General features: G+C 44.9%; 3 protein-coding genes across 4 annotated transcripts; 1 reads left to right on the plus strand and 2 right to left on the minus strand.

The window, feature by feature from the left end:
* Nucleotides 1–702: 702 nt before the first annotated feature.
* H2AZ1 (H2A.Z variant histone 1) lies at nt 703–2,994 on the minus strand. Its single transcript, XM_031608828.2, has 5 exons — nt 2,827–2,994; nt 2,285–2,362; nt 1,816–1,929; nt 1,259–1,388; nt 703–1,122 (listed from the first exon to the last, which is right to left on the minus strand). The coding sequence occupies exons 1-5, from the start codon at nt 2,827–2,829 to the stop codon at nt 1,061–1,063; spliced, it is 387 nt and encodes a 128-aa protein (XP_031464688.1). The 5' UTR covers nt 2,830–2,994; the 3' UTR covers nt 703–1,060.
* A 7,023-nt stretch (nt 2,995–10,017) lies between these two features.
* On the plus strand, nt 10,018–12,397 carry LOC116238910 (uncharacterized). The gene is made up of 5 exons (XM_090139320.1): nt 10,018–10,272; nt 10,839–10,980; nt 11,108–11,153; nt 11,472–11,558; nt 12,301–12,397. Exons 1-5 carry the CDS (start codon nt 10,018–10,020, stop codon nt 12,395–12,397), a joined length of 627 nt encoding a protein of 208 aa, XP_089995446.1.
* A 141-nt stretch (nt 12,398–12,538) lies between these two features.
* Nucleotides 12,539–27,057, minus strand: LOC116238903 (uncharacterized). Of its 2 annotated transcripts, XM_090139318.1 has the most exons (6): nt 26,977–27,057; nt 26,486–26,618; nt 25,370–26,370; nt 24,028–24,102; nt 20,779–20,847; nt 12,557–12,631 (listed from the first exon to the last, which is right to left on the minus strand). In XM_090139318.1, exons 3-6 carry the CDS (start codon nt 25,475–25,477, stop codon nt 12,557–12,559), a joined length of 327 nt encoding a protein of 108 aa, XP_089995444.1. In that variant the 5' UTR covers nt 25,478–26,370; nt 26,486–26,618; nt 26,977–27,057. The 2 variants fall into 2 exon arrangements, 1 of the variants encoding a protein (XP_089995444.1); XR_016466131.1 differs by lacking the exon at nt 26,977–27,057 and adding an exon at nt 15,946–16,060 and having other exon boundaries at nt 12,539–12,631; nt 24,028–26,370; nt 26,486–26,898.
* Between the last annotated feature and the right edge of the window lie 268 nt (nt 27,058–27,325).

Raw genomic sequence — 27,325 nt, forward strand, 5'->3', positions numbered from 1 at the left:
GACGCCGGGAGTAAAGGAGCCTGCTCCGTGCGGCAGTGCTGGTAGAAGCAATTCACTGCTGGTGTAGGCATGCAGCTTACTCCCCTTGCTGCTGAAATGTGACCTCTGCAAAAGAGGAGCGTCTTTGTGACAGTAACATAGGCCTTCTGTAAGTAATGAACTTTAAGAGAGCTAAAGGAGGCGCAATAAAAATCCCTTTAATCCACTTCTCTTGAGGATGCTACTACAGTACCAGCCACAACTCAACAGGCGTAGTTCAGCACCCAAACAGCTTAAGACCAGGCTAACAGAAAGCAAGTGCTTTGCAACTTAAAAGAAAAACAATAGGCTGAAGTAGCCCAGCTCCCAGTATCCAGGCAGCATACTTTCTTCCTCCCTGATAGATAGCCCCCACCGCCCCCCTCAAAAAAAGAAAAAAAAAAGCTGCCACCAAGCTGAGCTATCCTTCAACAGGAAAGGCCTTACAGCCAAAGAATGGACATGCTGAGTCCCTGGCATTTTTCTGGTAACTTTAACCAAAGCAATTCTTACTCAAAGATGCACATTTGATGACATTTACCAAGGGCAGTATTTGTCCAGGAACATGTTTTCAGGTATTCCAAGTACAGCTTCCAGGACTGCACAGTCTTAAGTTCTTGGAACTGCTCTTTAAGAGCTGTGTAACTGAGATGAACTATTTTTCAGTTAGTGGGCAAGACACAATCAGTATTCATATACCATTTATTGAATATTTCCACTCTAGTGGATGAAAAGTCTGTACAAAACCAAACATTTCATTTACTTAGTCAAATTCCATTTACTTACTCAAACCAATCTAAAAACAGTCATCTCAATCAAAACCCACTGCAAATACAATAGCTTCTTTGAAGCCATGGTAACACTTAAATACGGTTAAGACTTCAATGCAGAAATTTGGTTTCTTGAGAAAGCTCAAGTGAGCCTCAGCTTCTTAAAGTTACAAAAAGGCAAAACTGTGTTTCACAGATACAGTCCACTGGAATCACCAACACTGGACAATAAGTACTTAGAGTCCTGAGATAACAAGGGAACCTGGTATCCTTTAGACTGTTTTCTGTTGTCCTTTCTTTCCAATGAGAGATTTGTGGATATGTGGTATTACACCTAAAAAACAATAAAGACAATGTTATTTCTCTTCAATTTTGCTAGCTTCCACACTTCAAAAAAAAAAGTCACAGATTAAGCTACCTCTGTATCTGTCAGACTTACTGCCACAAACAGCCACAAGCAATTTACGTACCACCACCAGCAATTGTTGCCTTAATGAGAGAGTCCAATTCTTCATCTCCTCTAATTGCAAGCTGCAAGTGACGGGGAGTGATACGCTTCACCTTCAAGTCTTTGGATGCATTTCCAGCCAGCTCAAGAACCTGAAGACAAAGGTATTTTTGAAGCAAGTTACACATATCAAATGAGATCACATGCATAGCCTAGCCATTCCCTACCCAAACGCGCTGATGGTGACAAGACAGCACACAGCACTTTTTAAAGGGTTCCTTCTCTGGAGCTCTGGATTTAGTTCTAAGAACTGTGTTTTACAGCAGATATGAAGTGCTGCAACTGCACATTAAAAACTTCACACCCCCATGCATCTAAATCAGAGATTTTTTTTACCCTGTATTTCATGCAGGTAAGATAGCTGCACATACTTCATTGTCTTCTGAGGAAGCACACACTTGGACCTGCTCAAAATGTGTGAAGAGCTCACAGTTCAGCCTCAGTCTGTGAATAGTGGACTCTGGTCATTGTGCCTTTCTGGAACTATTATCCTGCATGCATCCCTCCTGGGGGCTTTACCTCAGCTGTCAAGTACTCCAGGATGGCAGCACTGTACACAGCAGCTGTTGCTCCAACACGCCCATGGCTGGTAGTCCTGGACTTCAGGTGCCTGTGGATGCGGCCTACAGGGAACTGCAAAAATAACATGAGTAGAGCAGGTCTGACTACAGACATGTGGAAAGAAACCCAGCGCTCCAAAGCACATGCCTGAAATGCCCCACTACAGAATGCTATTTCAGTACTTGGCGTCTCACCCTTACAGCTGAATCCCAACTTCACCACCCTGCCCCAATGCAAGGGGGCAAAAGCCTAGAGACCATTCTCTCACCCCAGCCACACAAGTACACAATAGGTCTAAAAGAACAGGATCAAGCTGCACAGTTCCTTACACTTCTTCAGATAACATCAATACTGAAGGATTCACACAGCACACCCAGAGACACAAGGCTAACCCGAATTACCTTTGCCCACGCCCCTCTCTGCTCACCTGCAAACCAGCCCGTTGAGAACGGGACACCGCTTTTGTCTTGGTCTTTCCGGAGTCCTTCCCAGCCTTGCCACCAGCCTGACGAGAACAGACGCGTGAGCAGACGCGTGAGGCCCGGCGCTCAACCCGCCATCCGCCCTCTCAAGCGGCGCAGAGTCCGCGCGCAGCAGCACCGCCGTACTCCGCATGCGCTAAGCTCCATCCCAACTCCCCCCCCCTCCCCGCCTTACGAGACGGCGGCGCATGCGCACTGCCCACTACACCTAGTAGCGCGGCCGCTCCCCGTGCGCATGCGCGGCCACCACTCCCTCTCCCCGGCGGCACCAGTGCGCTTGCGGCTCGCCTCCCCGCCACCCTCCTCCCCCCTCCCCCCCAGCTCCTTCCAACCCCCCTTTCCGCCGCCTACCGGCAAGTAACACACCCGCGGCGCACGCTGCCCGCCCGCGCTCCCCTCCCCCTTCACATAACGGTCACTGTCCCTCAGCCTCCGCCATCGCGGCCTCCACCCGGCCCAGCAGCCTCCCCACCCCGCGACTCCTCACCATCGCGAACCGGACCGCCGCGCAGAGATAGACAGGAGGAAGAGAGCGTCCCGCAAGCACCGAGCCCGGGCGACGGCACCGACCAGTCCCGACCCGCCGCGATTCAAACTACACCCGCTCCCGCCTTCCCCCGGCGCTTTATAACCGCCGAGCCGCCTGCATCCGGGAACCCCGGCCTCGCCGCCAGCCAATGGCTGCGGGCGGAGGCATGGCACTCTGCCCCAGCGACAACCAATGGCGGCACGGGGCGGTGCCGGCCGCGCGCTGTGGCGCAGAGAGGGAGGCCCCGCCCCCATTTAAGGGGACAGGCTCTGCTGGGCGGGGGGGGGGGGGGGCCGCCACAGTGGCGGGACCGGGAGTCATCCCGCGTGCGGGGACACGGCTGTGGTGCCATTAGCCTGCCTAGGTCTCAGCGCCAGCTGGCACGGGCGTGCAGTTGCTTCTTCGGGCACGTGTGGTGTCACATTCTCGCGGCTGGCAGCCACCCTTTGTGTGTCATCCAGTGGCTGTAGGGACCGGGGGGGGAAGAGGTACCCTCATAACAACGACACGCACATGCTCTGGGTTTTATTTTTACCTCCATCTTACGTTAGAGGCACGTGTTATCGAGGGCAGCCCCGCCTCAGACCTCCTGATCTTGACTGTTCCACTAACCAAAGTTATGCCAAATTCAGGTCTCTTCTTGACTGTAACAGTGCAGTGCATCAACAGGGCACTCGTGTCATATTTCCTTGATGTCTCCTCCCCGTTTTATTTCAGATACCATTTACAGTACACCGTCACCATTTTTCACTTCAGAAAAAGGCGTTTAGCCACAGAGCTCATTCACAGGGACTCCTGGTTGATCTACCTCCTGCAGCTCTACAGTACCGACCATTATCTGTGCCATCCCACCCCCATTATCTTAGGGATACCCGACCCACCTGCGAGCATCTCGGAGAAATCCTTGTATGTCAAAGCCAGTTGTCTCCTTGGAGGTTCACCCTGCCATGACCTTACCAATCTGTTCACAAAACCACCACTCTACCTCAGTATCCATAGAATCATATTATAGAATCGTAGAAAGGCTTGAGTTGGAAGGCTCCTCAAAGATGACCTAGTTCCAACCCCTGCCACAGGCAGGATTGCTAACCACTAAAACAGGCACTAGATCAGTCTGCCATGGGACCCACTGAACCTGGCCTTGAACACCTCCAGAGATGGGACATCCACAGCTCTTGTGGTCAGCCTGTTCCAGCACCTCACCACCCTCTCAGTGAAAAATTTCCTGATGCCTGATTTAAATCTCCCATCTCTTAGTTTAAAAACATTCCCCCTTGTCCTTTCACTATCCACCCGTGTAAAAAATTGACTTCTCTCCTGCTTATAAGCTCCCTTTAAGTATTGGAAGGTTGCAATGAGGTCTCCCCTGAGCCTTCTCTAGGATGAACAAGCCCCTCATCCACAACCTGTCTTCATAGGAGAAGTGTTTCAGCCCTCTGATCATCTTCATGGCCCCCTATGGGCCCATTCCAACAGCTCTACAAGGAAGAGTTGCAAACACAAGGATCTCCCTAGTAGACAGACATTTATGGGAAATGATAGAGCTGACAACACAAACTGGGGCTACTTTTTCTTTCTATTTTCCTTCAGTCACATTTGAGCTCTGTGCAGCCTGAGGCCTCATCTGTGTCTTCACCATCCGTTGTGGTTCAGGCATTTTGTGATAACTAATGCTGCTGTAGGTATTAGGTAGAGACGTAATTCCAGGCAGAGCAGCAGAGCACAAAGAGGCAGAGCCAAACTGAGAGATGACACTCCTACATACATACAGGATCAGGCATTTTATTTTTATGTAACTGTCTGGTGACTCTATTTGAAGCATTAGTTGTTTATGCTGTCCTTCAGCAAGCAAGAAGAGAAGAGGTTTTAGGGTTTTTGAAGTGTACAAATAAAAAATAAGATTTTATAGAAGCCTGCAGAAGTTAAGATTCCATTCCACTTGCTGTTTTAAAAATGGATTCTGTCCCAAACCCTTTAGCAAGGATTGATTTACCCTTTTCCTTAAGGGGAAGAGAGGCTAAGGTCCTAGCCATGTGTCCCTCTGGTAACACATGCAGAGGAGAGGACTGATTTTCTCCCTGGTTACTGTCCAGCAATTTGCGAGAAAGGAGAACAAAGGCACTGTCTCCTACCAGGTGGAGGTGATCCCTACCACAGGCATCCATCCCTAAAAGCTTGCAGTGGCTGCACACTGTCAGCCACTCCATGCAGCATGGGCTGCGTGGGAAAGGAAGCACAACACCAGAGGGATTGCTTTGCCCGACTTTGCTGGTAGTAAATGTGACTCATTTTAGCATGCACCAAAGATCAGGGTGGGTATTATTAAGCTAACATAAAGGTACTGAATGCAGTTTATAGCAGTTCGTAGGGTTAGGGAAGTGTCAAATACTTGAAACTCACCTCAGATAACTTCACACCAGCCCCACAGTCTAATCTCACTCTTTATAGTTAAAAAGAGAGAAATTAAAACTAACTCAGATACTTCAGCATAATCCCAAAAGCAACTTATACCCAGTTATGAATGCAAATAACTCCCACCTCAATTCCACATGCACAAAGGAAGCTCTTACCACCTCCACCTTCTAATGCAGACACTGCCCCATGTTATCCAGCTTTTATAACGTAACCGTTTGGTGGTGGGAAGATGCACGTCTTGAGTGGGTTAGAATCTGGTCTTTATTGATCCTATTCACTTTGCTAGGTTTCTCAGATCAGCTTGGACCACTTGCAGGATTAATTTTCCTTTATTTGCAAAGTACATGGTAGACATAGTTTTTGCTTATATAAGTTTACAGTTCTGTTTTCTGGCATGTCTAGTTGGTAGCATCTAGCTAGAGTACACCAGGAAATGTTTCTTTATTTTGGCATTGTCTGAGTACTTCATAAGGCTGTGACCTCCAGGCAAAATTAGTTGCCAGTTTTAAATGGATGAAGAATCAGCACCAGTACCCATAGCTGTATTTCAAAGGACAGTTTTCCTTAGGTCTCCCCACTGGCAGGCCATTGTCTGCATTCTAGTAGCACTGTCATGCTGTGCATGATGATGAATGGGGGCAGTTGTTTGTTTTAACAGATACATTTATTTATTAATCTGGTATCTGGAAATGGCTTCACATGTCTCTATAATAGATCTGCAGACAACACGTGCATGCTGATTACTGGAGAGACGTGAGCTCCTGCTTGTGCTCATTGTACACTCTTGTATCTGCTATTAATAGTGCTGTGATGACTGGTCTGAATACATTTTTATCTTGTTCATACTTAGCCAACTGTGAAAGGAAGCTCCAGAGATTTAGGCAAAACAAAGTGAGAGCCTACCAGAGACAGTGCCAGCTACAAGTCCTTGCCTGCTCCTCCCATTGCCCTGTGCAAAGGCCTCACTGCTGTTTGCCTCACACCTCCCTGCAGTGGGAGGACTGATCCTCCCCATTTCCTGCATTTGAGCTCCATCCAGCAGGATAACAGAGATAAGTAATATTTATACAGTATTTCGCTATAAAGCCATATGTGAGCACAGCTCCAAAAGTGTTCAACTTGGTGAACTCTCAGGGTGAATCCAATTTGTCCTGTGCTACTGATGCCCAAAGGACACTTCAGTTAGTCCCGTGCCAATTATATCAACGTGGCTATAGCAATTTCTTTTCCCAATAGAGCAGCCTGGAAAACTTCCCTGAGGCAAATTGGCCACCAAGACTCCAAGACAGAGGCTCTGTGTGCTGTGGTAAAGTCAGGGTTTGGTTTGAACATGGCAACATGCTAGGATTGTGGCATATTTTGATAAAATTACCTTCCTCCATCATTCTTTCAATGATTACATGTTTCTTCAGTCAGATAGATCACTGAAAAATTTACAGTTCATCCCGGGAAATGAGCACCAAACTTCAAAAACCAAATGGGAAAAGATAAACAGTATTTTACATCTGGGTTTCAGTGCAGTCTGTTATTCTTCCCTCCCCTCCTCTTCCCTTTCCTCTTCTCCCTTCTCCCTTCTCCCTTCTCCCTTCTCCCTTCTCCTTTTCTTCAGTCTAGGTACCCAAGTAGTTTTCCTGTTAAGTCTTTACAGCCACAGTCATGATTCTTCTTACAGCATTTGACATCCATCTTTCAACTGAAGGGAAGCATCAAAGCTCTTCCAGCCCTGACCACGCCAATGCAGCAAAGGGGAAAATAGAAACAATGTGACTAGAAAAACTTTTGATGTGAAAAATAAATGAAAGGGAATTAGTGTTTTCCTGAGCATGGCTGGCTTTTAGTTTTCAATCAAAATGCTAATCTGTTGGAGCTCAAAATGGCTCTTCAAAAATTATTATGTGAAAGGGAAAATAGAAATGCCATCTGCCCCTTGTTCTCTCTGTGCCAAAGTCACAACAGGGAGGAGTGATTAACTCTTCTGTGTTGGTCAGAGGCAGATACTACAGCCACCACTGATTTTTCACTGACAGCCCAATTCACTTTTTCCTTGTGGTGCAAGCTGATTTTTGTAGATAAGCAGCTCAAGCTCACTGCTGAAATGAGAAACCTGTAGTGCACCTGGGTTACAGTACAATAGCATGGTTTTCACAGATAATGTGCAATTAATTAGTAATAATGCTTTCCAATTTATAGTCACCTGCATTGAGGAACTGCAAGCTCCAGGACCTGTTTTGTGCAGATAAAAGCACATTGTGATGGAGCTGGGTCAGGAGTCAGGATAAATCCATTACAGGCACTCCTTTACAAGCAATGGTAATAGTGACTCAGGGGTTTGCTTTTGCCAGATTTTGGATCTGCAGCTAGAGATCAGTTCATTCTCAAGCAGAATCACTCCCTGAGAGGGGGGTTGTTGATTTTTTTTTCCCTTACCTTTCTTATAAAATTCTAAGAATTGTAGCTATAAACTCAAAATGAGTAAGAGAACATAAGAGCACTGCAGCCTAAGTCCTTTTCATGGCTTGTTTTAGAAGCAGTTGGCCCTGCAGTACGGTTATTAACATGCGATTCAGTCTATATTCTGTAAAAATGCCTTGCACTTCAATCGGGAAGATAAGGCGCATAGAGATGGATTTGACTGTAATGTGACTGTATCTGAGCAATTGAGATTGGCCCCATGATGGCAGCACAACACAAGAAATAAGAATGTTACCTCAAATGCAGAGGGATGAATGGCTTCCTCTTCAGTAAGAATTTTCAGCTGACTCATCTTGCTGTAAATTTGGAAAGAAAAAAAAAAACTTTTTGTTTTTTACTGTTAGGCAACCAGGCACGGTCAGCCCCTTGCAGGAGATGGGTCTCCTCTACCTGCTGCCCAATGAAGATCCTTGACTAGAGCTTTAGAGTGGGAAGGGTAACTACACAGGAGGTAGTGCCTTGTGTTAAAAACAAGTATTTTTTAGCTGTGAAAGCAAAACACAGTTTGTTGTCAGAAGGTCACAGAATCACAGATTCATTGGTTTTGAAAGGGATCCCTGCAGATCATCTAGTCCAACCCCTCTGCTAAGCAGGTTCCTTTGAGTAGGTTACATAGGAAAGTGTCCAGTCAATTTTGAGTATCGCCAGAGAAGGAGACTTTACATTCTCATATTTGGAGAAAGTTTTTCACTCAGTGGGTGGTGACACACTGGAACAGGTACCCAAGGAGGTTGTGGATGCCCCATCCCTGGAGGCATTCAAGGCCAGGCTGGATGTGGCTCTGGGAGCCTGGTCTAGTGGCTGACCACCCTGCACATAGCAGGGTGGTTGAAACTAGATGATCATTGTGGTCCTTTTCAACCCAGGCCATTCTGTGATTCTATGATTCTTTGCTCATGCAGAACTTCCTATATTCCAGTTTTTTTTTGCCATTGCCCCTTGCTCTGTTGTTGAGCACCACTGGAAAGAGCCTGACCCCTCCACTTGACTCCCACCCATTAGATATTTATAAGCAGTGATAAGATCCCCTCAGTCTTTTCCAGGCTGAACACTCCCTGGCCTCTCAGCCTTTCCTCATAAAGGAGATGCTCCAGGCCCCTCATCATCTTTGCAGACTGTCAATGGATTTTTTCTAGATCTCTGTCTTTCTTGAACTGAGGAGCCCAGAACTGGACACAGTATTCCAGATGTGGCATCACCAGGGCAGAGTACAGAGGGAGAATAACCTCCTTCATCCTGCTGCAGGCCAAACTCCTTTTAACGACTTCCAGGATAGCATTGGTTTTCTTGGACACAAGTGCACACTGCTGGCTCACAGTCAACCTGCTGGCCACCAGGACAACTATGTCCTTCTCTGCAGAGCTCCTTCCCAGCACGTCAGCCCCTAACCAAGCAGTTATTCCTCCCCAGATGTAGGACTCTATACACTTGCTCTTGCTGAACTTCATTGGATTCCTCTTCATCCAACCCTCCAGCCTGTCCAGGTCTTGTGGAATTGCAGCATAGACTTTTGGTGTGTCAGCCATTCCTCCTAGCTTTGTATCATCAGGAAACCTGCTGAGGGTGCATTCTATCCCCCCATGTAGGTCGCTGATGAAGACATTGAACAAAACTGTGCCTATTACCAACCCCTGGGAAATACCACTAGCTACAGGCCTCCAACTAGATGCTGTGCTGCTGTTCACAGCTCTCTGAGCTCAGTTAGCATAATAAAATCCATTGCTCTCCTCTCATCTACCCAGCTGGTCATGACAGTTCACTAGGTGAAGGCACAGCAGATGAATAAAGGTAAAATTATATATGTATATATATATATATATACAGCTATAAAATGACTGTATTTAACATGCAAACTTTCCAGCTTATCAAAAAGCAACATGAGTAATCCCATCCTGTCGAACTTTGTGGTGGTGGTGGTGTAAGTTGTATGTTCTGATAATTCCCTGGTTACATGTCATTGCATCTTGTCTAATTTCCTTACCTGAGGCTGCATCTTCTCATGTTCACCTGACACAACCAGAGGAGATCATGCAGCTGATATAACAAGAGGCCCAACATTTGCAGTGCTGAACAACATCATTAATGCTCATGAAATGCTTTCTTTTTCATGAGAAAACCAGAAAAAAAAAAAACCATTATTTTTCTCATTAACTTTTATCAAATCAGTGATTTATCCACCCTGTTTGTTGCAGAGTTAAATATCAGTGGTTTCAATAGGTGTCAGTGGGTGAACAATCTCTGCTTTGATGCTGCAAGGTCAGTATGTCCATCCCTCTTATCTCAGCTGAGCAGCTGGGCCACAAATCAGGACTGAAGCCAGGTGAGGGGACCTGTGACAGAGCTGTGAGGGAGGACGGAGAGCTGGCAGTGCTCAGGCCCTGGCAACAGAGAGCTATGGTAGACATCAGGTCCTTGGTGCGGCGTCACTGGGTAGGAAGGGACAGCGCCAGCACTCATGAAGAATATCCCTCCCCACAGTGCAGGCAGCACCCTGGTTTGGCATGGAGCACCTGGGAGGTAAGTGTGGGGCTTGGGATGGCAGCATGCAGTTTGGATGGGAAGCTGGGGGCTTCTCACTGCTTTTGCTCTCTGAGACAGCTATGTGCTCATACCATGGCTCACTCTGCCTTAAGAACTGTGTTCTTCCTCAGTTTGGGAAAGGTGCGTAAGGGGGGCTGGACTGCTGAGATCTGTTTGCACTCCAGGGATAGCGTGAGCAGTGGCTGTTGGTTCACACACTGTCCTCGTGGATTCCTTTTGGGCACGTTTGCACTGAAACTTTGAATAATTCTTCCCTAACGCTGCTAGGCTAGTACCTTGAGCCCAGCTTATAATTATTTTTCTTCAAGAGGACTGCTGGAAAATGAGGTGATATTAACTTGGGACTCAACCAGGGTTTCCTGCCAGATTAAATGGATGCTGGAAGCGGTTCTGAATCAAAGGTTGCTTTGACTTTCTGTGGTTGTGTGAGGCCTTCTGCATTTCTTTTTGGGGAACAGGCTCAGGAGGCTCTATAGCTCATATGAGTATTCGCTGTAGCCAGTCCCTGACTCCTTTCTCTCCTTACATTTCCTGTTTTGCAGCTGCTGGCTATGCTGGCAGCCAGCCTGCTGCTGCTCTGTATCCTGCTGTGCTACCAGGCCTTTCATTTCCACGTGGCACAGGCCTACGCACGCCTTGGGTACCCCCATGCCCAGCACATTGTGGGGCAGAGGTATCTGCAAGGTAAACTTCACTGTTGGATGTTGGAGGACATCCGTGCATGTGAATCTCAAATGTGGCTCTGCATGCTGGGTTTGGCCACTGTGTTTTACGTCATCACTGCAACTTCACTGCCTTGTCTTTATCTCAGGTGCTGGAGTGGAAAAAAATGAGAAGCTGGCCATGCACTGGTTCAGGTGAGCCGCAGAAATATAACTCCTGAGATGGCACCTTGCTTTCTGCTAGAAAAGATTGCTGAGGCACAGGGACAAAACTGGCAATGCTTTCTGAGGGCACTGGGCCATCCCCTGGGAGGTGCAGGCAGCGTGGAGATGGCCAGCTCTCTCCACATCTGGCTTGGGGTCACACCTTCCCCCCCGCTTGCTACTTTTTAACCAGTGGGAGAAAAATAGTGAGACAGCATGCTATGTGGGGCAGTACAGCCTCGTTCAGGAAATGTTCAAACATTGCTTTTCTTCTATATTTTCTGTTCCTTGCCTACTCTCCTCTCTCAGGCAGGCAGCAGGACAGGGCCACCCACAGTCCTCCTTCAGCCTGGCACTGGGAGCTCTCAGCAACATGACGGCGGCACTGGAGGAAAGGTAACACAGCTGCTCCTGCCCCTTCCCGCTCCAGATTCAGATTTGGTTCCTCCTGGGGGAAAGTGCTGTACTGTAGGCATCCCGTGGATGTGGCTGCATAGGCGTTTTTGAGGTTCCACTGTTGTGTTGTCAGCTCTGCTTGTGTTGGCCACCAGTGCCTTGTTAGCCTCAGAGAGGCTGGGACACTCTCTCCAGCATTCCTGTGCCCTGCAGTGTGCCCAAATGGAGGGACAGCCAGAGCCTGCTGTCTGCACAGTCACTGAGATGGCTAATCCAGGGGCCACTCCTAGTTGAAGCAAAAGTGACCAACGAGTTTCCATCACAGTGCTACTCAGTCTTCTTAAAATTGTTTTGCTGGAGTTTTTTAACTCCAAGCTCCAAAATACAAAAGCAAAAGCCTGTGAGCTGAAGCCATCATGTTTTGTTTTGATCCCGTGTTGCATATTGATCAGATAGACTCACGTATTTGGTTGTACAATAACTATATATTTCAAGAGTTTCAGATCATACGGCTTCAGTTCCGTCAGGTCAGGAAAATCACCAATAATCAGACATACATGCTCAGATCACAGTGAAAAGCAAAGGAAAACCAGATAATTTTCTGAATATTAGACAGCTGAACACCACAGAATCTTTCAGATCTAGTAGTGGTTGTCCTCTATTAGAAGCCTGGGTAAGTAAAAGTCAGATAGGAACAACCAAAACTCCTAGTTTTTCTTGATGAAGATTTCATGTCCTTCAGAGAAGTGGAAAAACTCCTTGGTGTGGCTGCAGCCCATGGACTCCGAGAAGCTCAGGAACTTTTGGAGAACATTCTCAAGAGCAGAAAGCTGCCCTGAATGACTGCACCAGCCTTGTCTTCTTCTGCAACTTTATTGAAAGCTAATTACAAGCTGGAGATCACATCTCATACCAATTCATCCCCTGATATTAAGTTAGATCCAGATACTGACCTGGGCCTGATGCTGTGGTTGTGCTGTATCTATTTCATGCTCTGCTTATTTTTTGCAACAGATGATCGTGATTAAAGCTTTGTTGTCATTAATCAGCATGACGTGTGTGAGTGATGTCACCTGTAATATAAATAACAGTGGTTTAATATAAAGTATTATGGTTAAGATAAATAAAATCTTCATGTAACAGCTGCCATTCCTTAAAAACTTCACCATTACCATACCAGTTTTTGGAAAATATAATTAATCTTAATGGAAACTGCCTTCATCCTCAAGGTGGCCTCAGTTTAAAACTACCGTGGGAAGACCTGCATCTGACAGAAAATGAATTCACTCTGCAGAGCCATACAACATTTTGCTGGCAATAGTGCTGCTGCTGGGGATGCCCAGGTTGGTCTGCAGTCACTGCCTTACTGGTTCCCATGGTCTCATACAACCAGCTGCTGATTTGTCATCCAGTGCCTTCCAGTATTTTGGTAAGAGCTGGGAAATAAGGGCAAGCTTGAGTATCAACAGAAGCTGCTGATTGACTAAAGTGGGAGCAAGCTATCGCAACTCAGTACTTTACCAGTTCTTCACCACATCCACAGGCTTCCCATGAAGCACAGAAACAGCATTCACACTATGAACCTTACACCACCTCCCTACAGGCACAGATTTCTCCCACTCAAATTGCTTTCCAGTTTGATTTTCCCCTGATTTTCTTTCAGTATAACCACCCAAAGCACAGGTTTGTTTTGCTGCCAATACCCAACTAACCACAGGGTCCTGATCTCATCCTTGTTTGATGAAACTGGTTCTTTCTCTGTACCAGCAGCTCATCTGTAGTTTTTGGCTGTAGGAAATCAGCACTGAACATCAGCTGCTGCTTTGGGAATGTTCTGCCAGCCCCAGAACAGCTGAGCTAGTGGGGAAGGGCAAGGGGGAGGAGGTAATGCTTCCTGGCTTCAGTGCTCTCTGCATAGCTCGGGTAGAAAAGCCCAGAAAAAAAAAAAAAAAAGACAGGAAAGAAACAAAAGTTTTGAAAAATACTTATAAAGAAAGGAAGGAGAAACAGAAAAGGGGAGGAAATAGAGGAGAGAAGAGAATGGAACAGGAGAGGAAGAAAGGAAGAAGAAGAGGGAAGTGAAAGAATCATAGAATCCTTTAAGTTGGAAGAACCCTTAAGATCATTAGGTCTAACTATCACTTAACAATAACAAGTCCTCACCACTACACTGTGACCCTTAATGCCACGTGTATGCAACTCTTAAATACCTCCAGAGATGGAAACTCCAATGCTTCCCTGGGCAGCCTGTTCCAATGCCTGACCACCCTCTCCATGAAGTTCTACCTGACATAGGAAAAAAAAAGAAAAAGGGAAGGAAAAATTAAAAAAAAGAAAAAAGAAAAGAAAGAAAAGAAAAGAAAAGAAAAGAAAAGAAAAGAAAAGAAAAGAAAAGAAAAGAAAAGAAAAATAAATGAGGAAATAAAAAGAAAGAGGGAAAAAAAAAAAAAAAAAAAAGGAAAAAGGAAGAAAAAGAAAAAGGAAAAGAAAAAGAAAAAGGCCAGCTGCCCTGCCTTTGGAACCACTCCTGCAGGCCCCACACTGTGCCCCACACCTCGGCTGCTGCAGCCCTCTCCTCCTTGGCACTTTCTATACAGCAGTAATTAGGAAGATTTTCTTTCCCAAAACACAACTCTAATTATAATCTAATTCAGCTTATTTGAAGTACATTTTGGTAGTGTTTCCATTATGCAAATATCAATTTATTATCTGCACATTATGTTTTGACTACAGTTGTGTTGCTAATTAGAGGCAATTTGACTGCTTTAAAAAAAATCCTTTCCTCTCCCTGCACTTTTACTTGGGAACCGCACAGAACAGACGTTCAGCATGGTGTCAGTGATGAAGACCTGTGGTTAGCAGCTCTGTTTTAATCGCACTAATTGACTTTCAGTGGTTAGAAGCCACTTAGAAAGTGCAGGTTTTGCTGATTTACTTGAGTTTGGGGCTGGAGGCGGGAAAGAGAGAAGAGCAGCTCATTCCTGTTGCAAGCGTCACATTCTGCATGAGGTTTTGGCTGGGTTTGGTACGTGTACACCAAAACAACAATGCTGTGGAGCTTGGGAAGGGGCTAGCAGCCTTTTTGGAAGGAGTGAGGCTCAGAGATCTGGGATTGAGTTTATCTTGGGGCTAGAAGATATCCCTAAAACCTCCTAGAGTTATTTCTCCCAATGGCTTTTACAATGCCTGAGTTCTGTTGCCAAACCACCCACTTTATGAACCTATTTTTTTCTTTATATGATTGCTCGCATGAATGGATAATACCCTGGTATGGAACAGAGCATGAGGATTTCTGCAACCCAGAGTATTTTGGTACTTTTGCCATCGAGTGACCAACGTGACCAAACCCACAGATGCCTGAAGAAGCGCCTACAGCTTCAGCTCTGAAGCATGTGCTTCTGCAGCAGGTGAACATTAGGGGTCCCCAGTGACCTTTCAAAAGCTTTGTATGGAAAAAAAAATACCCTCGAGCTTTCCTGCTTTTCCTTACAACACAAACCTCTTACCGACCCACCTGCTAGCAAGCAATGTTGATACAAGGGGTGAAACAGCTCTGATGCAAAGCTGGGCAGAAACCACCTTGCCGAGGACCGAGAGCAGGGCTATTGTGGCATGCAAATCTATGGGGTGCTGCCACCGGGGCTTTCCTTCTTGTGGGACTTTTCTCTGGACTTCCACCAGGTGCCTTTCTGAGGCTAAAATCAGTGGTTTGGTGCAGGTGTCCAGCAGCACACTTTAAAGTCCCTGGAGCGTGTCCAGAGAAGGGCAATGAAACTGGTGAGAGGTCTGGAGCACAAGGCTTATGAGGAGCGGCTGAGGGAGCTGGGATTGTTTAGTCTGGAGAAGAGGAGGCTCAGGGGAGACCTCACTGCACTTTACAACTTCCTGAATAGACGTTGTGATGAAAAAGGGTCTGACCTCTTCTCCCAGGCAAATAGTAGGACCTGAGGAAATGGCCAGAAGTTGTACCAGAGGAGGTTTATGTTGGACATTAAGAGAAACTTTTTTTCTCACAGGGCGGTCAGGCACTGGAATGGCCTGCCAAGGGAGGTGGTGGAGTTGCCATCTCTGACTGTGTTCAAGAGGCACCTGGATGAGGAGCTACGAGATATGGTTTAGTAGCTTGTGGTACTAATAGGAATGGGAAAGAGATTGGACTAGATGATCTTGCAGGTCGTTTCCAACCTTGTGATTCTATGATTCTAAAGGACTGCCCTCTCTGTGTTCTGCACCTGGCAGTTCTATATTCCACTCCCAGATCATCATACACGATCACTCACATCACCTCCCCCAGCAGATTAAAAAGGGAAAATCACAATGATATGGTACCTTTAGTATTTAGGAAATGATTAATGAAGGACAGATGTGAAATGAACATTGCACTTACGCTTTGTTGATGTTCTGCCTAGAACACTTACTGGCAGCCACTCCAAGACAGGATTTAGGACTTTTAGTGCAGGGGATGCTCATAGCTCACAAGGGACTGCAGCACAGGGGATGCCCTGGCAACAAAATCCAAATTGTCTCACATCATTTCAGTTTCTCTGATGCAATCAAGATATTTCTGAGGGAAGGTGTTCCTTGTCTCCCTCCCCATTACAACAGTTTCACAACTAATCCTTAGGATTGTTGATGCCTTCCCTATACGCTGATGCGCAGTGCAGAGCCCACCAGCTCTGAGCCATAGCCCCTTTACATTGCCATCCACTAACACTGCAAGTCCATCACTACACCATCTCCCTAAATGCCACATCTGCCTGTTCCCTAAATGCCCCCAGCACAGCGACTTCACCACTTCCTTGGGCAGAAACCTTTCCCACTTGACGAGCATTCACAGGCCAACTTTGTTTACCCTTTTTATTATCACAATTACAAAGACACAGACATCTGAATAATTACAGATGCCAAGTAATGATTCAGCAATTAAATACTATCTCAATTCAGGCACCACTGGCTGTGCTTGTAGCCTGGTGGTCTCATGATGCTAACAGCTATTTAGGAATGGATCTGGACCCTAGGCACTGATCTTGCTGAAGGAGTCAGGGTGATTCACAGACCCGAGGGAAGGCTCCTACAGGCCATAGAGTGAGAATAAATCAATCTGCTGGGAGCAGGACCAAGTCAAAAGCCAGATGCAGAGGAGTGGGGAGAATTGCAGCCCCCCTGGAGACTTCCCAAGGATGATGGCAAAATTTCTGCCATTGAGGTTTCCGTACAAATAGATGATCTCTGGCTACAAATCTCTGAGTGCTGTAATGGCTCAATTAGTATGAAAGTAGTACCCTAAGTTTTTGACTGTTTTTTTTTCAGTGTGAATTTTCCACACTTCAGTTAATCAGAGCTTAATACATGAAGCAGTGTCACGTCCCTTTAGTGGCTTCTAATTACTTTGAAAATTTCCCCAATTATCCAAAACCATAATCAGGAAAATATTCAATGCACATACAACTCATTACCCAAATGCATTTGATCCTGATCCTTTCCCTCCACCAAAATTTAGCTGGGCTCATGGTTTCCTTTTGCATGCAAAGGACATGCAGCATGTGTGCTAGAGGGGAATTATTTGCAATATGGAAAATGCCTTACAGATACCTCCAAATGGGACTCTGGTGCAAAGGCTAAGGGGCAGATTTTGAGACAACTGCAGCAGTATTTTACAGGATGTCTTTTAAATTCCTTACAGAAAGACATGATTCTCCTTGTAATTTCTGTTTTACAGTTGACGTAGAAAAAGGCAGAAGAAGCCATGAAAATAGGAGCCCCTATAAGGCATACATGAAAAAACATGGTGGTCAAACAAGGCTATGCTGCATCCCATAGGCAGAGCCTCCAATAAAGTAATCCCATGAGAAACAGTCATTACTGGTGACCGGAGAAGCCATCCCCACCTCAGTCTTGGAGCCCATGGCTGAGGAGTTATTGAGCAAAACCAGACACGTACAGCATACACAGCTTGCCACAGGGAACACCGCAGCTCAGCTGTTCTTGGCTGCTTGCCAACAGCAATAGAGAGATATTTAATTTATTTTAAAGCAGAGACAAACATGAGATCCAGAATAGCACTCACACATCGCTGCTGACCCACTATCCAGTCCAAATGGGACTTAACAGTCCCATTTTCACCACCAACCATAGAGATGACTTTACAAAACACTGCTTTTAAGGTCTGTTAATTAGAAAAAAAAAAAAACAAATTCACATCTTAGCACTGTACAGACATGAACAACTGTATTTCTCATACTTCTCAGGTTTCTTTTGATCCTTTTGAAAGAGCATTGTGAGATAGAGAAGGTAGTGGGTTGAGACCTTGAGGAAATCCCAGATACTGGGGGAAGGAAGCAGGACCTTCAGTGGGGGAAAAATGATTAATCTGCTGCTTTCTTTCATGGCTTTATTATGTGTGCCTTTTGATAATGAGTGAGCATTAAAATACAAACACATTATCCATGTCTCCTCCATAAAGAGGTAGAATCATAGAATTATTAAGGTTGGAAAGAACGTCCAAAATATCAAATCCAACTGTTAGCCCATCACCACCGTGTCCACTAAACCATATCCCTCAGTGCCACATCTCCACGTCAGTTGAAGACCTCCAGGGAGAGTGACTCCACCACCTCTGTGGCAGCCTTTTCCAGTATCTCACCACTCTTTCAGAGAATAAATTGTTCCTAAAATGTAACCTGAACCTCCTCTACTGCAAGTTAAGTTTACTACCTCTTGTCCTTAGTAGTATCCCATTAAATTCTTTGGAGAAGAGAAATATACAATTGCGACTTCCCCACCTGTATTTAAAAGATAATCCTTGCTTACAAAATGATAAATCAGTACCTCTCAATGAAGTGAGGAGCATGCAATGAAAATCTGCAAGGACACATTTCATTTTTCTATGCCACGTTGAGGTAACTTGAGAGGCTGATTGCCTCTCAAGATCTCCTGAAGCTTTCAAATGAGCCCAGAATTAAGTTGATACTTAGTGAAAGGTTAGTGCCTAGATGATACTTAATACCAGACTCAGTGTTCAGAAGACATATCAAAAGCAGGACAGCAGCATCCCCCTGGGGTATCTGCTGCTCCTTGTAAAACAGCTGTTTAATTGAGTGGCAGCAACAAGTCAGCTCAGCAGCATTAGAACGTGCTGCTGGAGCTTAACGCTGACCAGATCCCTTTTGCTGTCAATTTTTCTCCAGAATGAATAGCTGGACATAAAGGTATTTGCTGTGGCTGTCTCTTGCCTGGCTTTCCTCCATCTATATCTCACCTTGGCATGGTTGTCTGCTTTAAAAAAAGCTGTATCATGGAATCACAAAATGGTTCGGGTTGGAAGGGACTTTTAAGATTATCTAGTTCCAATCCCCTACTGGCTGATTTCCCCCTCTCCCATACAATTCCGTGTGGGTTTATGCTCATTTGTTTCCCAAAATGCATGCTGGTGTCTGGGTTATTGCCAATGGAACCTTTGTGAAAGAATTCCAAGTGCAATGTCAGAGGTTTGCCCAAGCTCTGATAGAAATCTGGTTAAGATAAGAAGGTTTTGATCACAAGAACAGAATCCAGCAGATTCTGTCCAGAAACTTCAGTCGAGAATAGTATTTAAGTCTGTGCTGAAATTATTTTAATTATTTTATAAAGCAGGATTAACAACTGGCTTAGGATGCTTTGTCTGTTCAGCATTTTCAGCAGTTCCCAGGTTGTGTGCCCACAGTGTGTTTGTGGAACAGCAACAACACAGTTACACAGCTCACTTTTTCAGAGGGAAAAAGACAAAATGAGCAACAATGACATAGACACACACATTTCCCTTCTTATATGATGTGGGGGGACCAGAAAGAAGCTTCCTGAAACCATTTCCAAGATGTACATCCCTCCTTCTTCTTCACTCAGCTCCATTACTCCAGCCACCTGGCCAAGTTACAGGAACACATTGCAGAGCAACAGGCAAAGGATGGAAGTAGGGGACTTGTAGCCCCAGGAGGGTTTTATATGCGTTTTGTTTGCTGGAGAAGAGCAGATGGATTAGAGGGAGCAGATCCCTCTGTCTCGTGAGTGAATCCCTTTTGTTTCTCTGAAAACATTCTCTTTTTGTGACCCCATAGGTGAGGATGATCACATCCTATCCTCTCCATAGGATGAAGAAATGAATTCAGACTGAGAGAACAGATGGATGGATGGACAATTACAGTAGCCAGCTCCAGAAGCAGGAGCTGTGATGAGAGGGTGGGTGCTTCATGCTGCTTTCTGCCCCCAGCACCAGGCACATTTGCATGCCTCAAGTTGAAGGAGGCTCTTTGAGCTCAGCAACCCTCTCATTGCTGTCGCCTCTAATCTTGACCAATTATTACACAAGTGCTTCTCAGGGCTTAGTATGAGGGTGGCTGAAGCCACAGCACTAAGCAGGGTTCCTGCTGAAGAAAGGGGGTAGTGGAGAAAGGGGAGGACTTTAGGCTCCATCCAGTTGCTCTGTAACTCCTAGAAGGAGTCCAGCAGAGGGCCACAAAGATGATTAAGGACCTGAAATATCTCCCCTATGAGAACAGACTGAGTAACCTGACTCTGTTAATTCTGTGGAAAAGAAGGCAGAGAAGGGACCTGATAAATGTTTATAAATATCTAGAGGGAGGTGGGAGGCAAATGGATGATTCTTCTCGATAATGTGTAGTGATAGGACAAAGAGTCTAAAAGAAGCCTAAAACTTGAACAAAGGAAATTCTATATTAACATGCAGAAGAACTTCTTTACAATAAGGGTGACAGAGCACTGGAATGGGTTACCCAGAGAGATTGTGGAGTCGCCTTTTATGGAGATGTTCAAGACCCAGCTGGATGCCTTCCTACGACCTATTGTAGGATACCTGCTTTGGCAGGGGGGTTGGACTTAATTATCTTCTGGGGTCCCTTCCAACCCCTGCAATTCTGTGGTTCTGTAACACCATAGGAATCTAGTCCAGCTGCCTTGGAGCATCTTGTCTTCATGTAAGGAGATTTACTGGGGGTCACTGACCACAGTGGCTCAAAGAAAATGTGAGCCCCAAAATATTCACCCTTAGGCAGGAAATGGCACAAGCACTGTCCAGTGGGTTCACTCAAGAGCAGTGGGAGTTACAGCCACCTGGAATGAGCTTTTGTTTTATAAAAACAGCCTGGCCAGCTCTCCTGTTTCGAGGCCAGAGAGCTGCAAACCAATCTACTAGCTCCTTGCAGCATGGTTCTTCTCTACCACTCACCAGGCAGTTTGTGAAAGTAGGACCACAAAGTGTATCTTTCACAGGAAGCAGCATTTCACACCAGGCACCCTGCAATGAATATTGAAAATAGAATATTTATCCTCAAAACAGACGAGCCCATTTCCTTCTTTAAAGATCTGTTTTTAGGGGTAGTACTAACCAGCAAGTGACTGTCATCACAGAACAAGAAAGATGAGATGACAGCAGAGGAGGCTGCTGTCCCACGGTAGGGCAGCAGACAACCTCCACAAGCAATAGCATGTTTGAATGCATTGTTTGGCATTAAAACCATCATGGATTTAAAACCCAAGGCAGCTTACAGTGGCCCAACTCCAGCAAGCCAAATTCAAGTGCTAGGGTGGTCCTGCAAACCAGGAACTCTGTAAGTCCTCAAGAGCCATGAGTATTATATACACTGTCTCTCACACTGTTCAATTTAAAAATGAAATAAAATTAAACATAGATTAAAAAATAAAAGATGATATAGATGCAGGAGGCTGAAACACTTGCATTCACACTTTAACACAGTTGTGACATCTGATATTGAAGAAGATTCATGAAGACCTGAATATCAACATGAAGCAACCCTATTAGTCTTTGCTCAGAAGAAGGGCACCTGCCTCAGCCAGCCAAAGAAAAGATGCTCTCAAAGCAGCATATTTTCTTTTGAGTCTGGTTTCAAAGGAAGTAACAGAAGAACAGTATCTGGTGTTCTTTGTTTTTTTCCCCCTACAAGAGAAATCCAATAGTGAGAGTCATGCTGCTCCCTGGTGGGGCTCAGGGACACCATGCACTCAGAGCAGACACTCAGCTCAGTGGGGTTTCTGTCAGAGAGGTCAGTGGGGCTCTCGGGGAGAATGGAACATTTTCCTGTAGCTTGAACCACAGCTAAGCTGTGATTTCCTCCCAGAAGCTCAGCCTGGTCTCATTGAATGGCATGAGGGAATTAATTAAAGCAGGGAATTAATTGCAAAGAGCAGGAGGAGCAGGAAGACTTCTTGCTTGAGCCCCTGGGTGAGGAAGCATTGGACAGAAGATGATTTCCCAGCCAGGGGCAGTGGCCCCCACCATGTCACACACCTCTGAAGTATGCTGCACTGAACTGCACTTCAGCTGATTAAACTAATTATCACTGCAGACTTAATGAAATAATTTGCCACTCCACTGCATTATAGCCACTATGAAGTATTTCTCTTATCAGTTTGCACCTGAGAAATTCATGGCATTGGTGGGGGTTGGGTCTCTGTATTCTTATGGGTTGCTAAAAGGAAAGTATATCACCCTCTTTAGACAGGGACACTTTCAAGAGCAGATCAGAGAGGGTTAAACCAGCCCCAATAAACCACTTAATTTTGTCTTCCCTGATGGAGGGAAAAAACACCCAAAACTTTTCAGAAGCAAAGCTGCATTACTGGGAAATCCAAGCAGCTGTTTTCTGTTCCAGTAGAAGCAAACCATTTTAACAAGGGAAAAAAAAAAAAACAGTGTAAAAGCCATGAAGATAAAGAACACAGGAGGCATCACCACCACCCTGCAGCCATGGCTCCTTATACCCTGCCATCCTCCTTACCCACCTGACGAGTCCTCCCCACCCCATCCATCCTCACACCCAAAGCTTTCCCTGCTGTTTCTACTCTGGGAGGGATTCAGGGCATCAGGGATTTAGTGGGCATACAGGTCCTCTGGGCTTTCCATGGCAGAGGAGGAGGAGGAAGGGAGGCCCTGGGTTAATTAATTAAAACTTCCCCTGCACCTCGAGTCATTTGGGGCGATGGAGCAACTCCAAAGGAATACAGACGATTAGTCTCTGGCTCATTAACCTTACTGATTACTTCTAATCTGGCAACCTCCCCAGCACAGGAGCCTCACCAGGAAAAATAAACCCCTCATTTTAGACATTAAAAAGGCTTTCCAGGGTGTGCTGCTAGAATAATTGTGGCCACTGAGCAGTAAATCCATTTCAAGAGAAAGCATTTGGTCGTCTATAGGGATGCATGACTGTATCACAGAAAAAGAAGCCAAAAAAAAAATGATGTTGAAAACTACAGGTTTTGGGTAGATAAACATCTGTTCTATCTCTCTCTTGGAAAGTGTGAAAAAAAAAATCACTTAGGCAATCAAATCTATTATTATTTACATAAAACGCAGCACATATTTGCTCTGTGGTGTGTTAGCTGAAGGATAAATAGGTTGTAGCCCAAAAAATGAAAAGCAGTGGCGAGTGCCAGACATCCTGCTAACAACCTCTTCCCAGCCCTGAGCAGACCCAAAGCGAAGAGGAAGTGATATATAGTTGGTTTTGGTGCTATTTGAAAATAGTTAATATAGACTAATGAAAAAATGCAATTTTCTCCTCCATAAAATAGTATGGGGCCTAAGCCTGTAAGAGCCAGCTGGAGCAGGTCACCTCCAGTTTTGCTCCCATTGAATTTGGGAAGCCCTTTTCAACTCCCAGGCTGCTTCATTAGAGCCATTTGGAGCTCTACACTTCTGTTATTTATTTTAATAGCTCTTAAAGGGAATGATTTCACTGCCATCCCTCCTCATGGTCTAGCACTCACCAAGATATCCACACATGACTCTGGTGCAGGGAACAGAAGTGAAAGGCGCAAGCAAAAGAAAATTCTCCAGGAGCTGCCAGTCAATAACTGGATGGGAGTTCTTAGTTCATGGGTTTCACATCTATAACTCATTATGACTCGTCTTGGGATGTGTGACAACTAGTGACAAAGCATGAGCTTTTAGGAGGACGTATTTATCTTCTTGTTTCCCCTTTCTAAGGACACAAAGCATTCCTGGAGTTTCAGAAGCTGGAGTCTTTGACCACAATTTCTGGCAGTCTACTCAAAACAATCTCTCTGTATGAAGTGCTGCATTACTGAATTATAATAAAAGGCGATGCCTTTGGGAGCAATATAAATAACTCAAATATGCGACAGAAAATGAATTATAATTCAGAATAATTCTTGGTAGGCAGCAGACATTTTTTAATTACAATCATAACTGCTTTTTGATTCTGAGATAAGAAGTGGTTACCATAGTGACCCAGTCCTTAAAAATAATTTTTGCCTAATGCTGTATAAACCACTACATGATACCTGCTTTCAGAGAAAGCAATTTAGGAAAACGAGTTTTCCAAACACTTGGTTTTGTGTATGAACAAGAAATGTAAACTTTACTGAAAAATAGTATGATTTTGGTTAATGCCCAAAGAGCCTTACATGCACATTCCCCTGCAAGTGTACTCACAGAAGTTTCCTGATGTTTGGTGCATACTACGGATCTTGCACAGCTTTCAAGCTGATGTAGGAGAGCTTTGAGATCCTGTGGGGGATTAGAAAAAGAAAAAAAAAAGAGATGAGACATAACTGTCCTGCAGACCAACTGAACCATTATTGCCTACAATCAGAAGGGTTTTAAAATATTTCATTTTACTTTAATTGTTCTTAAAATGAGGTGCTGAAAGTTGGCCATGCATCATTAATGGATGGCAAAGGGAATAGACAGATGAGAGATGAACAAGGCAGAATTTGAGCCAAGAATGGACAAAACAAGATTTGAAGGGGAGTGCTATTGTACTGCCTATGAGCTTTCCTCTTGGGGAGGGAGCTGCCTCATTCTAGCCCCAGGAGGTATGCCGACACCTTCCACTATTGGTGTTGTAAATCTTCCATGCACGCAGGCACATACCATTGCAGTGTTATTGATGGAGATCCCCACTGCTGAAATTGCTGCTGTTATTGGGCACGCAAGTCATTTTGATTCAAAGATGTCCTACAAGAGACACTGTGCCAAGTAATTGGCAAAATAAAAAATTAAAAAAAAATTGCATTCACTTAAGTTCATGTTACACAAGAGACACATTTTAAATGTATTTGTTCATCTACTTGGATGTTTAACGAAGCTGCCCTCTTCTTAACATGGTTGCAGTGGAGGCAGTTCTCCCTCTATGTGTTGCATATGATACCATAACGTCTTTTAGTATAGTCCTTTTCCATTCATTTTCTGCTGTGTGAGATACAGCATCATAAATGTAGTGCTTGGCTCCAAGTAAGACATTTTTGTCTAATTGCCTTGCAGGCAACACGTATCTGAAAGTGACAACAGTAACATAAATCAAAATAAGCATGGTCAAAATGCATGAGCATCAGCTAACCCAGTGCTGCAGAGTCTGGACTTGTGGGGTAGAGAGCAAACAGGAGAAATGTTCCATCTGAGATGTGCCAGTCACATACAAAATAAGATGCATTTGGTGGAAAAGTCTCTGATTTTGTCCATTTTTCTAAATTCTTAAAAATGTTCAAATTTTCCCAGAACATATTTTCTCTTTAAAAGTATGGGCTCTTTGGTATTTGTTGTTTTTTTTTTTTTAGTTTGCCTTTAGTCCCCAAGAAGTTACACTATGACCAATTCTGGTAAATTCATTTGGATTTCCTCTCATCCTGAACATTTTTATTTTCCAAAAATGTTGGGTGTAATGGGCAGAGGCTTAGCTAAGAAAATTCTTAAAGGAGATTTAATTTGTGATATAAAAATGCTGAAGTGCAGGAAGAAGAGCAAATAGATGTTTAATATATTAATAACTAAGTACCTCATACTCAGCAGTCTCCAGGCACTGAATGTGAGAAATAAAGGTATGAATGCGACAGCTAAAACATGACTTCATTTCTGTTCCCAGACCTAGGGAAAAGAGAGTCATCTCCACCTGTCCTTAGATACTCAACTTGCCAGTTAACTAAGAGCAATGTTAATAATAATGGAGAAATTTGTGAGAAACTGTCCTCACTCTGTAGAGTGGGAGCTGATAATATCCTCATGCTGAAGGCAAAGCAAGATGAATTCCCACCATCCTCCCATATACCAATCCCCAGTGACTGCTGATTGCTCACCGGGACTGGAAATGAGCTCCTAAAGCCACTGAGCACTAATTACAGTGAATTATATTAAAATATTTGATCTCTGTCATAGCGAACCAAGCCACCCTAGTTCACAAATAGCCACATGAGGACTTTCACAATACTTCCTCCTGCCCTATACGATGATATCAGCCTGAACACACACATTCCTGGATTGAGGGTCTTTGGTGACAATCTGTTGTCCCATTTTTCTGATGCAGGGGTAAGAGTCACTTGCAGCTCTCCGGAGGCAGGCTGTAGGATGGCTCATCCCCAGCACCATCACCTACCTCTCTTGGTGAAAAAAAAAAAAAAAGAATTATTTCCAGAGCAAACAAAGAGCCAGCAGGAGCTCCGAGACCCAGGGTGCCATCGTGGGCTGGCTGCAATCTGTCCCATCAGTCACAGGAGGTACATGGCTCTTTGGGAACAAATGCCAACTGCATTGACTGCTCCGTATTTTTTGAAGGAAACATTGTGCTGAAAGATGAGGTCTGATTGCCTGCAGGGCTAGGCGAGACCCACACTTCTCACAGGATCTGGTTTCACTGCCTGAGAACATCTCCATCAGCCAGCTGGCCGAGGTGCTTCATGCCTCAGGCACTGTAGCGTCCCTGTCCAGGAGCCTCCACACCTACTTCACATTTTTTGTTCTTCCGTTAATTTTTTTCTGCTTCTTCAATAGGATTTTCATGTACTGGGGAGGTAATGGGAAAAACAAAACAAAACATCAACAGAGTGGTTCTTAGCTGTGTATTACGTGTGGCTTAACACTCAAGAAATTAAGAAAATCTTTCATTAAGAAAATCTACCTGAGTGAGAGTCCAGACCTGCCCAGCCGTGAGCTCACATGCAAGTTTGGGGCCATCCACAGATGCTGATGGGGAAGTGTTTTTCCCATGCAAATGTAAATAGGTCTTCCTTAAACACCACCACATTGAATACCTGGAATACCATTGAATACCTGAAATGCTCTCTCCAGTAATTATATCCATTAACTTTTCCTTATTTTGCTCTGTTAGATATATATTGTTTATAATCCTCATTAATCCCCACTACTTCCAACACACATGGGCAAAATAGCTAATTCTGTATGTCAGACACAGCTACAGAAAACAATTTAAAAAACCCCATATGTGCCCAATGACTGAGGCTCAGCTACAGTTACTGCACTGCCTCAGCACTGCAGCAGAATCCTAATGACTGTATTCCTAAAACTGGCACAGGAAACCAGCTGGTTAGGTGCCCTCATTTAATTTAAAAAAATATATTTTTATCAAATATTTCTGGTTCTAGAAATCACCATCATTCTGCACTCCATGGTAAGCTTCAGAAAGTTGGAGTTTGGGGGACAATTTTTTTTGCAAGTACAGGAAAACAGGGCCATTCCTTGCCTTCACCCCCCAGCTTGCTGCCGATGCTTTGGACTGAAGCAGCCCCCACCTGCACGGTGCCCACCTGAGATTGGCTGTAGGAGGCCCATGTGCTGCCCATCACAATCAGCTCATCTCAGCCCACAGATTTCATGGTGTTCCTGAGCGAGGCTGCCTTTCCCTCCTTGTGACTCAATTCTTTTTTTCAGAAAGAGAAAGCTCCACCAGAGGGAGCACAGGAAAACAGCAGCTCTCAAAACGAGAGGAAGCAAGGACACA

Source organism: Phasianus colchicus, chromosome 4 (assembly GCF_987193195.1).
Source record: "Phasianus colchicus chromosome 4, bPhaCol1.hap1.1, whole genome shotgun sequence".
Lineage (NCBI taxonomy): Eukaryota > Metazoa > Chordata > Aves > Galliformes > Phasianidae > Phasianus > Phasianus colchicus.